Consider the following 17,101-nt stretch of genomic DNA (forward strand, 5'->3'; position numbering starts at 1 on the left):
GGTCAGGAGGGCCCCTGGGCAGTGCAGCCCAGCCTCCGCCCGGAGGAACTGTAAATGTGCATGCCAGTGAGAGTCTTGAAACTGACAAAACTATAGGTAGCAGAGGACAAATCCAGTCACTGTGCCAGGTCTTCATGCACACTCTCGGTGAACTGACAAAACTATAGGCAGGACAGGACAAATGCCGTCACCGTGCCAGGTCTTCATGCACGCTCTCGGTGACAGACAGAACCAGCCAATGGGGAGAAGGAGGGACGCGCTGCGCTGCACCGGCTTCCTGCAGGAAATGCATTCAAGTGCCCAACACACACACACTTCCACAAAACTGGCCTTCCACTGGGCCACAGAGCACGGCTCGAAGCATTTCAGAAGACTGAACTCACACAGAGGGTGCTCTCTACTGCAGAAGAATCACGCTGGCAGTCCGGAAGAAAGGCGCGGACTGTACTCCTCTACTAGTAAGTCCATGGCGGGGCAAGGAAACAAGCACAATGGAAGCGTAAGAATCCATCCACTCTGCTGTGAGGGATCACTGCAAGCCCAACGACCCCTGCCAGCCTAGGCGTGTCGGTGCTGGCCACCCGTCGGCAGCAGCAGCCAGGAGCAGAGGCGAGTGCTCAAGAGCCCAGCCTCCTGGAGATGGCACAGGAGAAAATGGCCAGGGTGATGTGCTGTCCACACAGAGATGTTCTACCTGTCCCAACCGCCTTCCAGCACGCAGACCAAGGCTGCGGGACATGGCTGCACCAATCACAAGGATCCCTCACGTGGTCCTCACATTCCTGAGAGTGTACTCAATGAAACAGTGAAGCCCAAGAGGTCCTAGCACACAGTATCCCTGCCTGGACTGACCCACAGCCAACCCACACTCAACGGTGAAGACTGGATGCTTCCCCAGGATCAAGGACAAGAGGATGTCTGTTCACACCACTGCTATTCAACGTGGTAAACAAACAAAAAACAAGCACTAGATTGGAAAGGAAAGATAACACGATCGTGTACATAAAATCCTAAGCGACCCGCTAAAAAACTCTTTTTTTTTCTTTTTTTTTGAGACGGAGTCTCGCTCTGTTGCCCAGGCTGGAGTGCAGTGGCACAATCTCGGCTCACCGCAACCTCCGCATCACGGGTTCACACCATTCTCCTGCCTCAGCCTCCTGAGTAGCTGCGACTACCGGCACCCGCCATCACACCCGGCTAATTTTTTGTGTTTTTAGTAGAGATAGGGTTTCACCGTGTTAGCCAGGATGGTCTTGATCTCCTGACCTCATGATCCGCCCGCCTCGGCCTCCCTAAGTCCTGGGATTACAGGCGTGAGCCACCGCGCCCAGCCTAAAAAACTCTTTTTTTTTTTTTTTTTTTTTTGAGACGGAGTCTCACTGTGTCTCCCAGGCTGGAGTGCAGTGGCCGGATCTCAGCTCACTGCAAGCTCCGCCTCCCGGGTTTATGCCATTCTCCGGCCTCAGCCTCCCGAGTAGCTTTAAGAGTAAAAAATGAGTTCAGACAGGTTGCAAGATACAAGATCAATATGTATCAACTGAGAATACGTTCAACAAAAGGAGTATAAAACTTGTACTCTGAAAACTACTAAAATTGTTGAAACAAATTAAAGACGACCCAAATGAATGGAAAGACATCCCGTGTTCAGGTGTCAGAACATGTAACACTGTTTAGGCGGCGGTGCTCCCCAAAATGACCAACAGACTAACACAATCCCCATCAAAATCCCCACTGACTTCTTGGCAGAAACTGACAAGCTGATCTAAAATTCATAGGGACTTCAAACAGGCAACATAACACTTTTGAAAAAGAGCAGTTAGAGGACTCACAGTTCCGGATTTCAAAACTGACTGCAAAGCTTTGGTGTCCGGAACAGCGTGGAACTGGTGCCAGGACCATCACGCAGTCACTAAGCCAAACTGAAGATCCAGAAATAAGCATTTAGGTTTACAGCCAATGGATTTTCAACAAGGGCACCAAGAGGATGCCAACTGGGAAAATACAGTGTTTTCAACACATGATCCTGAGAAAACTGGGTCTCCATGTGCAAGAGCGAAGGTAGGCCCTTACCTTATATCACCTGCAAACATTGACTCAGTATGGATCAAAACCTACAGGTAAGAGCTGAAGGCACAAAACTCCAAAAAATCATAAGCACAAATCTTCACGATTTGGACTGGATTAGGCAACATTTGTTAGTTATGATACCAAAAGCATAGCCATCAAGAGACTAAATAGGTAAACTGGACACTATCAGAATTTAAAACATTCATGCTCCAAAGGATACCAGCGAAAAATAAAAAGACAAAAGAAAATGAAAAGAACACACGGAATGGCTGAAAATGTCCTATAAATCACCTATCTGATGAAAGACTTGTACCTAAAATACATAAAATCACACATCCGATAAAAGACTTGTACCTAAAATACATAAACAACTTTTTCAACTCAATCATAAGAAAAATAAACCAGCAGACATTTCTCCAGTTTGTGGTGAACCGGCACTTTGACAAAACGCAGTGAGAATGTCACTACAATATCCAACTGCTACAAATGTGTTGTTTCTGCCTCCATCTCACTGAGACCAGCAAGCAATGGCTGTGCACCCCGCGGGATCCACTGGGTTCTCTCCAAGCAGCCATGGCAGAGCCTGCAGGACACCCAGGAGGGGACTCAGGGCACAATTCCTCCTGGAAGGCGGCCTGGGCTGGGCGTGCAGGGTGACAAGAAAGTGGCAGGCCATGAGGTCCATGGCTGAGTCAGTGCCCCCCACCCTAGCACCACCATCCCCATCTCTGGGACCCGCCGCAAGCTCAGCAGCATCCATGGTGGGAAATACCGTTCTGCAGGGTCTGCGCTCTTGACTCCTTCCCCAGATTCACGTGGAAGCCGCCACCCAGAGTCGGGGTTTTGCCAGCACCTGTAAACACAAAGAAGACAGATCAGCCAAAACCTGGAGAAGATCTGCATTTACAGCCCTTTCAGGACATCCACAGACACAAAGCGAAAGCAAAGTGGGGGTCAGCACTCACCAGGGAAGCAGCAGGTTGGCCCCCCGCACCCCCATTCCTGAGCCAGGAACCCCAGTGGGGGAAGCATCTCTCACTCTGCCCAGCCAGCAGGGTTGAGAGTGGGCCAACTGCACTTTCTGCATTTTCTTTTTTCTTTTTTTGAGACGGAGTCTCGCTCTATCGCCCAGGCTGGAGCGCAGTGGCGCAATCTCAGCTCACTGCAAGCTCCGCCTCCCGGGTTCACGCCATTCTCCGGCCTCAGCCTCCCGAGTAGCTGGAATTACAGGTGCCCACCACCACGCCCAGCTAATTTTTTGTATTTTTAGTAGAGACGGGGTTTCACCGTGTTAGCCAGGATGGTCTCGATCTCCTGACTTTGTCATCCACCCACCTCGGCCTCCCAAAGTGCTGGGATCACAGGCACTTTCTGCATTTTCTAACCATGTCCCTAACACACTGCAAGTCCAGAGTGGACGCTGTCACACGGCTGCCGGGTGACAGCACAGATGTATTTCCAAACCTCTGCAAGTGGTGTGCACACAGTGTGGGCTGGCCCTCCCCTGTGCCCCAGGCCAGCCCACTCAGATGTCACTCCTGCATGGTGACCACGTGAACGCATCCACCTCCCTGCTGGACTGCAGGGGATGCAGGTACCATCCCATGTGCCCCAAGGCACTGCGACCAGCCAGTCTGCAGAAGGCCCCCACGCCTCAGCCCACCCACGCACGGGGAGGCTGCAGCTGAGCCTGCTGGGCACTCTACTCTGGAGTTCTGCCAACTAACAGCGTGCCTGCGACGCCCACCACATTCTGCCCTGCAGGGCTTCGGGGTTAAGACCTGGGCCTGGCACATCAGGTGGACATGCGGATTGTTCACCAGGTTCACTAACTCGAACACTGCAGCCTGATCTTCCAACGAGAACAGTGAGGTGAGGCCCCAGGCATGCCCAAGATGGGGGAGCTGGAAAGTGACCCCGCTCCGCAGCGTCGGCCCTCTGGCTGGCACAGGGGCCAGCGCATTTGTGACAAAATACAGACACAGGACTGGAGGCTGCTGCAATCAGGGGACACGCAGACAACCTTGGCCATCTGGGGAAGGCAAGTGTGCAGGGCCTGTCGGAGGACACTGGAAGGATGGGATGCAGACACAGAAAACCAATCGATGGAGCCTGGGGCCAGGCCCTCCGGGGAAAGCATGAGGCAGAGACCTCAGGGTCACCCAGGAGTGGCTACCAGCACAGACAAGGCAGAACAGGCACGGCCTCTGGCTTCGCTGTGAATGTAACTGAATCCCAAACAAATACCAACAACACTCTTTAAAGACTCCAGTAAAATGATTCTAAAGTTCGGCTGGAAGCAAAAAGGAACTAGAGCAGCCAAGAAAATTTTGAAGAGATCAAGGGGCAGCTGCTGGGCCTGTCCAGGAACTCAGAGTTGAACAGGGTCAGGTGGCACTCAGCTTTCCCTGCTGGCAGCAGAGGCAAAGCCCGGGCCTCCTTCAGGCTGAGGCCCGGAGCCGGCCTCCTGGTGGGTAACGTGGCCACAGGGACAGCTGGCAGCAGGGGCACCAGCACTGAGCACAGGCTTCTCCAACAAAGGTGATGCCAGGATGAGGGCAGTGCCTGGAGACTGCCTGGGTTGTCACAACTGGGATCTATGTACTAGTTTTCTGTGGCTGCCATAAAAATTGCCACAAACCTAGGGGCCTTCAAGAAGCTGGAGCAGGGCCAGGCATGGTGGCTCACGCCTGTAATCCCAGCACTTCGGGAGGCCGAGGTGGGTGGATCACAAGGTCAGGAGATCGAGACCATCTTGGCTAACACGGTGAAACTCCGTCTCTACTAAAAATACAAAAAATTAGCCAGGCATGGTGGCAGGTGCCTGTAATCCCAGCTACTCGGAAGGCTGAGGGAGGAGAATCGCTTGAACCCAGGAGGCGGAGGTTGCAGTGAGCTGAGATCGTGCCACTGCACTCCAGTCTGGTCGACAGAGCAAGACTCCGTCTCAAAAAATAAAAATAAAAATAAATTTAAAAAAGAAGCTGGAGGAGTGGCCGGGAATGGTGGCTCACACCTGTGGTCCCAACACTTTGGGAGGCCAGAGCAGGAAGATCGCTCAACCCAGGAGTTTGATACCAGCCTGGGTAACACGGGGAGACTCATTTCTACAAATGAAACTGAAAAAAATTAGCCAGGTATGGTGGCAACTGCTTGTGGTCCTACTACTCAGGAGGCTGAGGTGGGAGGATCACTAGAGCCCAGGAGGTCGAGGCTGCAATGAGCTGAGATTGTGCCACTGCACTCCAGCCTGGGTGACAGAGCAAGACCCTATCTCGAAAAAGAAAAGAAGCCAGAACAGGCCAGGCGTGGTGGCTCACACCTGTAATCACAGCACTTTGAGCGGCTGAGGCAGGAAGACTGCTTGAGCCCGGGAGTTCAAGACCAGCCTGGACAACATGGCAAGATCTCATCTCTACAAAAAAAAAAAAAAAAATTAGCCAGGTGTGGTGGCGCAAGCCTGTGGTCCCAGACCAGGCAGGCGGATCGTTTTAAGTTCAGAAGGTGGAGGCTGCAGTGAGCTGTGATGGCACCACTGCACTCCAGCCTGAGCAACACAGTGAGAACTCGTCTCAAAAAATAATAAAATAAGAGAAGCTGGAGCAGGTCGCAGTGGTGTCTCCTTGTGGGGGCTAGAGAGGACCTGGCAGTGTCACAGTGAGGTGCCTGCTGACATGAGAATCCAGAAGACAGGCCAGGGAGCAACGCAGGGCTCAGGGGAGACCCATGCTGGAATAAGGGGGCTTTGAGCAGCACTGATGCGCCAACTCTAAATTCTGCAGAAATCTGGCCCAGGCCTCCTCAGGCTGAGCTCAAGGTGCCTGCATCTCCGACCCTCCCTCAGAGTTGTTTCATGAGCAGTGTTTATTTATTGGGTTTTTTTTTTGAGAGACAGTCTCGCATATTCTAATCAGTGTATACAAAGTTTTTAATAAATAATTCATATAATAAACTGCATTAGAAAAAGGACAAGGATCAAATTACAAAAAGCCAGCTGGGCGCAGTCACTCACGCCTGTAACCTCGGCACTTTGGGAGGCCGAGGTTGTTGGATCACCTGAGGTCGGGAGTTCGAGACCAGCCTAACCAACACGGAGAAACCCTGTCTCTACTAAAAATACAAAATTAGGCAGGCGTGGTGGCACATGCCTGCAATCCCAGCTACTTGGGAGGCTGAGGCAACAGAATCACTTGAACCTGGGAGGCGGAGGTTGCGGTGAGCCAAGATCAAGCCATTGCACTCCAGCCTGGGCAACAAGAATGAAACTCTGTCTCAAAAGTAAATAAATAAATGGAAAGCCCCTGAAGTCCCACCTTCCAAGAACAGGGGACGCCGTGCAGCCTCCAATATAGCCACGTTTCCCTGCCTAGGAACAGTGGGCAGCAGGAGTGCTTCTAACAGAACAAGGCCACAGTGAGATGACACACTAAATTACAGACATGATTTCGATTCTGGTTGTGTTTCACGCAATCTCTTCACTCCTTGACCCATGCCCAACAGCTTGCACCACAACACATTGCAAAGTTGCGTGCGTTCACAGCTCCACACTCCACCTGCCACCTCTGCCCTCCCTCCTCCCTCACTCTTTCCTGCACCCTCCAGCCTCCTGTCCCCTCCTCACACCCCAGGACCTCTATTTCCTGTCCCGGTGTTGTTCTCCCTGTACCCCAACACCACGGTCACCCTCCCTGGGGCCATGCTGCTGCACCTGTCTGGGAGCGCCTCCTGGCTTCTGCTTCCCCCACACCCTGGTGCGTGCACACTTGCAGGCACACGCACAGGACACATGCGGACAGTGTGAAACCTCAGAACACTAACCCACAGGGAGGGTGAAAGAGGAAAGTGCCACCTCTGGCTGAAACCGCTACGATGCCTTCTACTTCTAAAAACATTTGATATTTTCCATAGTGCATTTCTGTAACAAAAAACATGTGCTAGCTCCTGTTAGCTGGAACTAACGTGTGGAAGGGGCCAGGTCTTGTGGGGCCTGGCCGAGACTGCCCTCCTGTGGACAGCAGGCGAGGACCTGCGGTTCCACCAGAGCCAGAAGAGGGCCAGAGGCTGCAGGGGCACCTCTGAGCTCTGACAAAGCCAGCAACACCCCATACCGTGCACCAGACAGAAAGGCGGGCCAGGGGCCCTCCATGTCCTGAAAGATCCAGCACAGCACTGTCGTCCATTTCACTCCAGGATGCTTCCAACATGGGAAAGCAATAACCTTTAATACTCACATGCTCATTTAACTTAACGGGGTGAGCTCAGTTTCAGGAGAACTGCTTGAACCCAGGAGACGGAGGTTGCAGTGAGCCAAGACTCCGTCCAAAAAAAAAACAAATTTAACTGAAGGTTTTCTGTTGCTGCTGTGAAACTTCCTTTTTTTAAGAGACAGGGTCTGGCCAGGCGTGGTGGCTCACGCCTGTGATCCCAGACCTTTCCGAGGCCAAGGTGGGCAGATCACCTGAGGTCAGGAGTTTGAGACCAGCCTAGCCAACATGGCGAAACCCTGTCTCTACTAAAAATACAAAAATTAGCCAGGTGTGGTGGCGCATGCCTGTAATCCCAGCTACTTGGGAGGCTGAGGCAGGAAAATCGCTTGAACCTAGGAGGCGCAGGCTGCAGTGAGCTAAGATCGCACCGTTGCACTCCAGCCAGGGCAACAAGAGAGACACTGCATCTGAAAGAAAGGAAAGAAAAGGAAGGAAGGGAGGGAGGGAGTGAGGGAGGGAAGGGAAGGAAGGGAAGGAAGGGAAGGAAGGGAAGGAAGGAAGAAAAGAAGAAAGGAAGAAGGAAAGAAGGAAAGAAAAGAAAGAAGAAAAGGAAGAAAAGGAAGAAAAGGAAGAAAAGGAAGAAAAGGAAGAAAAGGAANAAGAAAGAAAGAAAGAAAGAAAGAAAGAAAGAAAGAAAGAAAGAAAGAAAGAAAGAAAGAAAGAAAAGAGACAGGGTCTCACTCTGTCACCCAGGCTGAAGTGCAGGGGCACCATAGTGGCTCACTGCAGCCTCAACCTCTCGGGCTCAAGGAATCCTCCCACCTCAGCCTCTCAAACAGGTAGGGCCACAGGCCTGTGCCACCATGCCTAGCTAATGTTTTCTTTGTTTGTTCTTTTGGAGATGGAGTTTCGCTCCTGTCGTCCAGGCTGGAGAGAAATAGCACAATCTTGGCTCACTGCAACCTCCATCTCCCAGGTTCAAGCGATTCTCATGCTTCAGTCTCCCCAGTAGGTGGGATTACAGGCGCCCACCACCATGCCCAGCTAATTTTTGTATTTTAGGTTTTTGGGGTTTTTTTGCTTTGTTTTGTTTTTTTAGTTTTTGTAGAGACAGTTTCACTATGTTGCCCACGCTGGTCTCAAACTCTTGACCTCAAGTGATCCTCCCACCATGGTTTCCCAAAATCCTGGAATTACAAGCAGGGGCTACCACACCTGGCTGGAAACTTCTTTTTAAGGGGACACACCTGTAGGAGGCCTGGCTGGCTGGGCAGTAATGGATGGAGAGGAATTCAGGGGTCCCACAGCTGAGTGCCCAAAGGAGGCTGGACCAGACCGAAGTGCATCCCTGAGTGCTGGGGATGGGGACCTGGGTACACAGGGCATGTGCCTACTGGTGGGGCTGGATGCAGCAGCATCAGACATCTGGGAGGAGCACTGACAAACAGGGTCGGGCACGGCAGCCCACACCCCTTCCCACGCCCACACCCCCTCCCCAAGCCCAGACCCCTTCCCAGGCCCAGACCCCCTTCCCCAGGCCACTGCTGAGGAGCTGGTTTTGTAGTGATTACAATTCGGTTACGAAAACAGGACGTGTGTCACGCTGCAGGCTAACTAGCGGCTTCCTCTCTCACCCAGATGCCAACGGGGCAGAATCCACCCGTTTCCTGAGGGTAGGTACCTTCAGCCGCAATTTAGGGTTCTGAGGGTCACGGAGCAGAGGCAGAAGCCTGGAGCCTTCCACTCTCGGGACAAGAGCCGCACCAGGAGGCCAGGCCCATGCTCAGAGCCCCAGGCCACAGGAAGAGGCTGGCCGGCCACATCCTTCGCTGAGGCAAAGGGAGCTTCCCAGCAGGCAAGGGCAGCTCCGCCTCCTGTGCCCCTCTCCAGGGCCAGCGCCAGGTGACATGCAGCCATGTCACAAAGTAGGTTCGGCTGCATCAGGACCCCAAACAGAAAACAGCAGCACTCACGGACACCCCGGCTTCAAAGTTCTAACTGTGAAGCCACTGAAAGTTGTGATTATGGGAAATGCTCCCCACAACCACAAGTTCTGGTGACACTGAGGTGTGCTGCTCCTTGCGCAGGAGGACAAGGGACCCCCCGCAAGCAGGAGCCCGGGATGCCTGGTGTGGGGGCTCCCAGGTGCTCGAGTTCCTGCCTGCGGGGCAGGGGTGTGGGCGCCATTACCATCAGCTGCTGGCAGAGGGAAGCCTCAGGGCACACATAGCGCAGGACACTGACGTGGGCTCACAGGGAAGTCCCGCCTTGCCTCTGTGGAGCAGACGACCTCCTCAGGGCACTGCCAAGGCCCCAGGCCAACAGTCCCCAGCTCCACTGTCCGCCTGGCCCCTCTAGCCACACTGAGCCTGTCCTCAGACATTCACCTTCTCTCTGCACAGTCTCTGCTCGGGCAGCCCTGGGACGCTGGAGCACCAGTGTCGTTTCCCCCGCGGGGCCTGGCTTCCAAGGTCAGGACCCTCCTGGGACTGTCCTAAGGTCTCTGGTCACCTGCCCTGATGCCTTAGTTAAATATTCCAGAGTAAACTATGAGGCTGTGTCAGGCTTAGTTCTCAATGAATAGGCAAGACACCTAGGAAAGACAGTGGCCTTGGGACCTAGAAAATGACAGCTCAAAGAGAAAGCTCAGCTCTCAAGATGAAGCTGGAGCAAGGGGCGGCCGAGGCCTACTTGTGTGCTAGGGAAACTGAGAAGCCACCAAGGTTTCCAGCCCCGTGTGATCACCACTGTGACGAGGGAGGGAGGATGCCAAGTGGGCACCTAGAGAGACTGCCTGGGAGACAGAGGGGCTGCCCAGAGCAACAGATGCCCTCTCTCCTTCCCACTCTTGGCCCAGGCACCGCCTGTGCCGGTCCCCAGGTGCTAAGAACACGCCGCCTCGCAGCACTTCCCCCAGGACCACCACAGTTGGTTGCTGGGCCTGCCCCTCCCTTGAGAGAGTGTGCCTGGGGGGCCACCTGACAGTGTTGGCTCTGAGCTTGTTCTGATAGCGCCCGGGTGACAGACTTCCAGCTCTGCACTGCTCCATATCACCGTCCTCCCCCAGCAGGGCACAGTAAGGGCAGTGCGCCATCACCAGGCCCGAATGCACTTAGCACTGTGCCTGCCCAGGAAACCCTGCGTCTGCTGCCATGACAACTTGCTTTTATTACTGTTGTTATCATCCCAACGGGCATCAAAGTCTTGGCAACTGTGACACAGCTGCAAACTCTGTGCCCAGCAGTCCTAGGAAGATACCCAGGGAGTATGAGCACGGAAGACGATGGGGAGGGCAGAACAGGATAGAAAACTCAATGAAACCCAAGCCAGTTCTTAGAAAAGATAAAAAAAAAACTGATCAACTTCTAGCCAGAGAGACAAAGGGGAAAAAAGACACAAAACACCAACATCTAAAAGGAAAAAGGAGGCCACTGTGGACTCCGCAGGTATGAAAAGGATAAGGGAATGCTTCAAACAACTCTCTGGGCAAATTCAACCACTAAGTCAAGTGGACCAATTTCTCCAAACACAAGCGGCTGACTCACCCCAGGTGAGACACAAAATCTCAAATACAACTAGAACCACAGTGATAAAAGAAGCCGAAACCACAGTGCAGAATCGTCTGAGAAAGAAACCTCTGGGACCAGATGGCTACACTGATGAATTCTACCAAATATTTCAGAAACAAAGAACACCAACTCTACATAATCTGTTCCAGAAAACAGAAGAGGAAACGTTTCCCAACCCATTCCATAAGGAGCAGGACCTTAATATCCAAGACAAGTACACTACAGGAAAAACTACAGGGCCAATATCCCATGCAAGCATCAGCAGGAACCCTCAACAGAACATCCAGGGCTGAGCAAAGCGGTTCACGCCACTAATCCCAGCACTTTGGGAGGCCAAGGTGGGAAGATGCCTTGAGGCCAAAAGTTTGAGACCAGCCTGAGCAGCAAAGCAAGACCACATCTCTACAAAAAAAAGAAAAAAAAAAAAATTGGCGCTGGCTCACGCCTGTCATCCTAGAACTTTGAGAGGCCAAGGCAGGAGAATCACTTGAGCCCAGGAGTTCCAGATCGGCATGGTCAACATGGCAAAACCCCATCTCTACAAGAAAAATACAAAACTTAGCTGGGTATAGTGGTACGTGCCTGTAGTCCCAGCAACTCAGGAGGCTGAGCTGGGAGGGTCACTGGAGCCCAGGGGGTTACGACTGTAGTGAGCCATGACTACGGCACTCCAGCCAGGGTGACAGAGCAAGACCCTAGACCCTGTCTCCCTCACCAAAAAAAATGTTTTAAATTAGTTGGGCATGATAGTGCACGCCTGTAGTCCTAGCTACTCTGGAGTCTGAGATGAAAGGATCTCTTGAACCCAGAAGTTCCAGGCTGCAGTGACCTGTGATCACACCACTGCACTCCAGTCTGGGCAACAGTGAGACTTTGTCTCAAAAAAAAAGAAAAAAAAAAAAAAAAGGCCAGGCGCAGTGGCTTACATCTGTAATCCCAGCACTTTGGGAGGCCAAGGCAGGTGGACCACCTGAGATCAGGAATTTGAGACCAGCCTGGCCAACATGGTGAAACCCCGTCTCTATTACAAATACAAAAGCCAGCCAGGTATGGAGGTGGGCTCCTGTAATCCCAGCTGCTCAGGAGGCTGAGGAAGGAGAATCGCTTGAACCCAGGACAGGGAGACTGCAGTGCGCCCAGACTGCACCACTGCACTCCAGCCTGGGCAACAGAGCGACACTCCATCTCAAAAAAACAAAAAAACAAAACAAAACAACAAAACAAAACAACAAAAAAAACTCAAGGAGTGTATTAAAAACTCTTAGGGGCCAGGTGTGGTGGCTCACACCTGTAATCCCAGCACTTTGGGAGGCCGAGGTGGGTGGATCGCCTGGCCAACATGGCAAAACCCCATCTCTACTAAAAATACAAAAACTTAGCTAGGTGTGGTGGTGGGCACCTGTAATCCCAGTTACTTGGGAGGCTCAGGCAGGAGAATTGCTTGAACCCGGGAGGCGGAGGTTGCAGTGAGCCGAGATCGCGCCATTGCACGCCAGCCTGGGCAACAAGAGCAAGTCACCGTCTCAAAAAGAAAAAAAAGAAAAAAAAGAAAAGTCTTAGAACAAGTAAGTTTAGCAAAGCCATAGGAAACAGGATAACACACATAAATCAACCATATTTCTATAAACAAGCAATGAAGAGTTGAAAACTAAATTTTAAAAAATACCACTTACAATAACACCTAATAGATCTTAGGTACACATCTAAAAAACGTCCAGAGGGCCGGGCATGGCAGCTCATGCCTGTAATCTCAGCACTTTGAGAGGCTGAAGTGGGCGGATCACTTGAGGTCAGGAGTTCAAGACCAACCTGGCCAACATGGTGAAACACTGTCTCTACTAAAAATACAAAAATTAGCCAGTCGTGGTGGTGTGCACCTGTAATCCCAGCTACTCGGGAGGCTGAGGCACGGGAATCACTTGAAACCAAGAGGTGGAGGTTGCTGTGAGCTGAGGTCACACCACTGCACTTCAGCCTGGGTGACAGAGCGAGACTCCATCTCAAAAAAAAAGCCCAGAAGCTGTACGCTGAAAACTACCCAATACTGATAGACTATATCAAAGAAAACCTAAATGAATGTAGACATATACTGTGTTCACGGACTACAAGATTCAACATAGAAAAACTGTTGGCCAGGCGCAGTGGCTCCCACCTGTAATCCTAGCACTTTGGGAGGCCGAAGTGGGGGGATCACGAGGTCAGGAGTTCGAGACCAGCCTGGCCAATATGGTGAAAACCCGTCTCTACTAAAAAATATACAAAAATTAGCTGGGCGTGATGGCACGCGCCTGTAGTCCCAGCTACTCAGAAGGCTGAGGCAGCAGAATCACTTGAACTCGGGAGGCGGAGGGTGCAGTGAGCTGAGATCGTACCACTGCACTCCAGCCTGGGTGACAGAGTGAAACTCCGTCTCAAAAAGAAAGAAGCCGGGCGCGGTGGCTCAAGCCTGTAATCCCAGCACTTTGGGAGGCCGAGGCGGGTGGATCACGAGGTCAGGAGATCGAGACTATCCTGGCTAACATGGTGAAACCCCGTCTCTACTAAAAAATACAAAAAACTAGCCGGGTGAGTTGGCGGGCGCCTGTAGTCCCAGCTACTCGGGAGGCTGAGGCGGGAGAATGGCGTAAACTCGGGAGGCGGAGCTTGCAGTGAGCTGAGATCCGGCCACTGCACTCCAGCCCGGGCGATAGAGCGAGACTCCGTCTCAAAAAAAAACAAAAAAACAAAAAACAAAAAGAAAAAAAGAAAGAAAAACCGTCAGATCTCCCTAAATTTATCGAAAGGTTTAATGCGATTCCAATGAAAACCCCACCAGGACTTTTGTACAGGTTGAACATCCCAAATCCAAAAATCTGAGATTATAAATGCTCCAAAACATGAAACTTTTTGAGCATCAACACAATGCTCAAAGGAAATGCTCACTGGAGCATCTCAGATTTCAGATTTTTGGATAAGGGATGCTCAACCAGTAATTATAATGCAGATATTCCAAAATCAGAAAAATCCAGTATCCAAAACACTTCTGGTCCCAAGCATTTCAGATAATAATATGTGACCTACAGATACTCACAAACTTACTCTAAAATTAAAAAGGGAAAGGGAAATTAATAGCTACAACTTTGAAAAGGAAGAACAAAGGTTGGGGGACTCACAATATCTGATTTCAGGACAATATAAAAGGTACAGTAAAAAATTGTGATGCTGACAAAGGAAACAGCACCTGATCAACAGGGCAGGACACAAGGCCCAGAGGCAGACCTGCACGGACGGGGCCCAGTGAGCACAGCTGAGGGAGCAAAGGCCTTCAGTGGACAAAGGGCAGTCTTTCAAAAAACGGTGTTGAAACAACGGGACCTCCACATAAACAACGAGCCTCAACCTACGAAGCACACCTTATACAAAACTTAGGTCAAGATGGACCACATTTAGGCCAGGCATAGTGGCTCATGCCTGTAATCCCAGCACTTTGGGAGGCCAAGGCAGGCAGATCACTTGAGGTCAGGCGTTCAAGACCAGCCTGACGAACATGGTGAAACCCTGTCTCTACTACAAATACAAAAATTAGCCAAGTGAGGTGGCGCACGCCTGTAATCCCAGGTACTTGGGAGGCTGAGGCACGAGAATCATTTGAACCTGGGAGGCAGAGGTTGCAGTGAGCCGAGATTGTGCCACTGCACTCCAGCCTGGGCCACAGAGTGAGATTGTCTCAAACAAACAAAAAAGTGAAAACTTCTGCTTTGAAAAATCACATATACAACAAAGGGCTTGTAACTACAATCCACAAAGAACTCTCAAAACTCAACAATAAGAAAATAACCCAAACAAAAAATGAGAGTCAGGGTGTGGTGGCTCACGCCTGTAATCCCAGCAGTTTGGGAGGCCAAGGCTGGAGTATCACTTGAGCCCAGGAGTTTGAGACCAGCTTGGGCAACACAGAAACCTTGTTTCTACTAAAAATAAAATTTAAAAAAATTACACGTCGTGGTGGCATGCACCTGTAGTCTCAGCTACTTAGGAGGTTGAGGCAGGAGAACTGCCTGAGCCTAGGAGTTCAAGGCTGCAGTGAGCCATGACTGGGCCATTGTACACCAGCCTAGGCCACAGAGTGAGATCCTGTCTCAAGATAGATGAAAAATAAGACTTGAGCACACGTTTCAATAAAGAGGATTCGGGCATGGCAAATAAGCATCCTAATGAGGTAGAACATCACCAGCCAGTAGGGAAATACAGAGCACCACTCTGATGAGATGCCACACACCTGCTAGAACAACCAAAATAAAAACCTCGACAACACCAAGTGCTGATGAAGATATGGAGCAACTGGCGAGAATGCATAACGGCACAGCCACATCACAAAACAGTTCATGACAGTTTCCCATAGAGTTAAACATATAGCTAACTTCCCCAGAGAAATGAAAACGTATGTTCACACAGAGAGTTGCACATGAATCGTTTCAGCAGCTCTATTCACAACCACCTGAAATTAGCCACAGTCCAGCTCCTTCCACAGACTGGGGTCCATCCCCAGCTCACAATACTGCTCATCCCTGACACGTCCCCTCCCAGGCCTGCAGCAGCCTGAGTGGCCCTAGGGCATCCGCCCGGGAACGGCCAAAGCCAAGGGCAGCAGCAATCGGATGCTAAGTACCAGACATTGCTGAAAACAAAACTGCAGGCACAGAGACTGACAGTGAGGGACAGCTTGAGGGGCCTTCTGGGCTCCCCAGGCTGTCCTCAATCCTCCCTGTGCTGGCTGCCCTGGCCCACGCGTGTGTCGAGGAAGTCCACACGCGCCACGGGGGTCCATACTCGCGCCACGGGGGTCCATACTCGCGCCAAGGGGATCTACATTCGCACCAAGGGGATCCACACTCGCGCCAAGACGGCGCAGAACCGTGCGCCCCGACAGAGCGGGCGGTACCGAGGCGCGGGTCCGGGCCGCGCCGCCACCGCCTCCAGCCCGCCTAAGCCGCATCGGGAAGTCCGCGCAGCGCCAGCCCGCGGGACTCACCGTCCAGGGACACGAACTGGCCCACGGCCGAGGAGCCGCCGCCACTGCTCTCCACGAACTGCACCTCGGACACGATGATGTTGTCCTCCAGCACTGAGCCGCAGGCGGTGCACACCGCGTCCCCGCGCGCCGCGTCCAGCTCGATGTCCGTGCCGCCGCAACCGCGGCACACGCGGCCCGTCATGCCGGCGAACGCGTGGGCAGGGCCCGGAGCCTCCCAAGCCGCCCGAGCCTCTGGAGCAGCCCGCGCCGCCCGCCCAGGCCCAGCCGCCCGCCCAGGCCCAGTCGCCCAGGCCTCGCCGCTCTCGCGAGGCCCCGCGCCCGCCGATTGGCAGCCGCAGATTCGCCGCGCGCGCCGGGGCCGCGCCGCCCGTAACGGCCGCGCCCGCGGGACTGGGACAGGCACCGGGACCACAGCGGGGACGCGAGGACTGGAGCCGCGACCTCCCGGCCCGGCGCGGCCCTGGTCTTCCCACAGTGAGCGAGCTGGCCTCCCGTGCGGCGCGCCGGCGTAGGAGGGGCGGCCCGCGGGGGCGGGGCTTCGGCGGAACGGAGCCGGAGGCGGGGCCTCTCGGTGAGGGCAGCCGAGGACTGGCGCTTCGGGGCGGGGCCACGGCGGTGAGCACCGCCCGGGACAGGAGCTGGGGGCGGGGCCTCAGTGGCGGGCAACGCCGGGGATTAGAGCTGTGGGCGGGGCCTCGCAGTGAGTGCGGCCAGGGACGGGACCCGAGGCTGGCGACTGGACCTAAGGCAGTGGGCGGGCCCTTGGCGATGAACACAGTCGGGGACTAAAGCTGGACGCGGGGCAGGGGAGGGTCCTCCTCGCATAGTGAGCGCGGTCTCAAGCGGCGAGCAAGGCCTGAGGACTCGGAACCGGGGTCGGGGCTGAGGGTGGCGGGCGGGGCCTCAAGACTCGGCCTGCGAAGGGAACTGGAGCTGTGGGCGGGGAAGGGGGCGGAGCCTGGGTCTCGACCCGAACTGTGAGCCGGGCCTGAGGCAAGGGGCCGAGCGTGGTGGGCGGGGCCTTGGCTCCTGAGGGCGATCTAGGACCCAACCCGGCGCTCTGGGAGTGGTGGGCGGGGCCAGGACAGCTGCGCTGGGGGGCCTGGCCGCGCAGGCGGAGACACCCGCCCCGGGCCACCCTGCCCCGCCCTCCGCATTTGCGGCGGCCGCCCCTCCGCTCGCCCTGGTTCTGGAGCTTCCCCGTGCGCCCCGCTATTCCCCGTTTTCTGTTTCCTAAAATTCCC

General features: G+C 53.5%; 1 protein-coding gene across 3 annotated transcripts in view; it reads right to left on the reverse strand.

Moving 5' to 3' along the window:
• Positions 1–17,101, reverse strand: part of BRF1 (BRF1, RNA polymerase III transcription initiation factor subunit) — a 101,475-nt gene that overhangs the window by 66,031 nt on the left and 18,343 nt on the right. Inside the window, exons 1-2 of one of the 3 annotated variants that reach the window (XM_025392070.1) lie at positions 15,855–16,707; positions 2,840–2,920 (exon numbers count right to left, since the gene is read on the reverse strand). In XM_025392070.1, coding sequence (XP_025247855.1) covers positions 2,840–2,920; positions 15,855–16,038 — 265 coding nt within the window. In that variant the 5' untranslated portion in view covers positions 16,039–16,707. Of the gene's footprint in view, positions 1–2,839; positions 2,921–15,854; positions 16,708–17,101 lie in introns of those variants that run through there. The other 2 variants (XM_025392072.1, XM_025392071.1) reach the window with 2 other exon arrangements.

Source organism: Theropithecus gelada, chromosome 7b, assembly GCF_003255815.1.
Source record: "Theropithecus gelada isolate Dixy chromosome 7b, Tgel_1.0, whole genome shotgun sequence".
Taxonomy (NCBI): domain Eukaryota; kingdom Metazoa; phylum Chordata; class Mammalia; order Primates; family Cercopithecidae; genus Theropithecus; species Theropithecus gelada.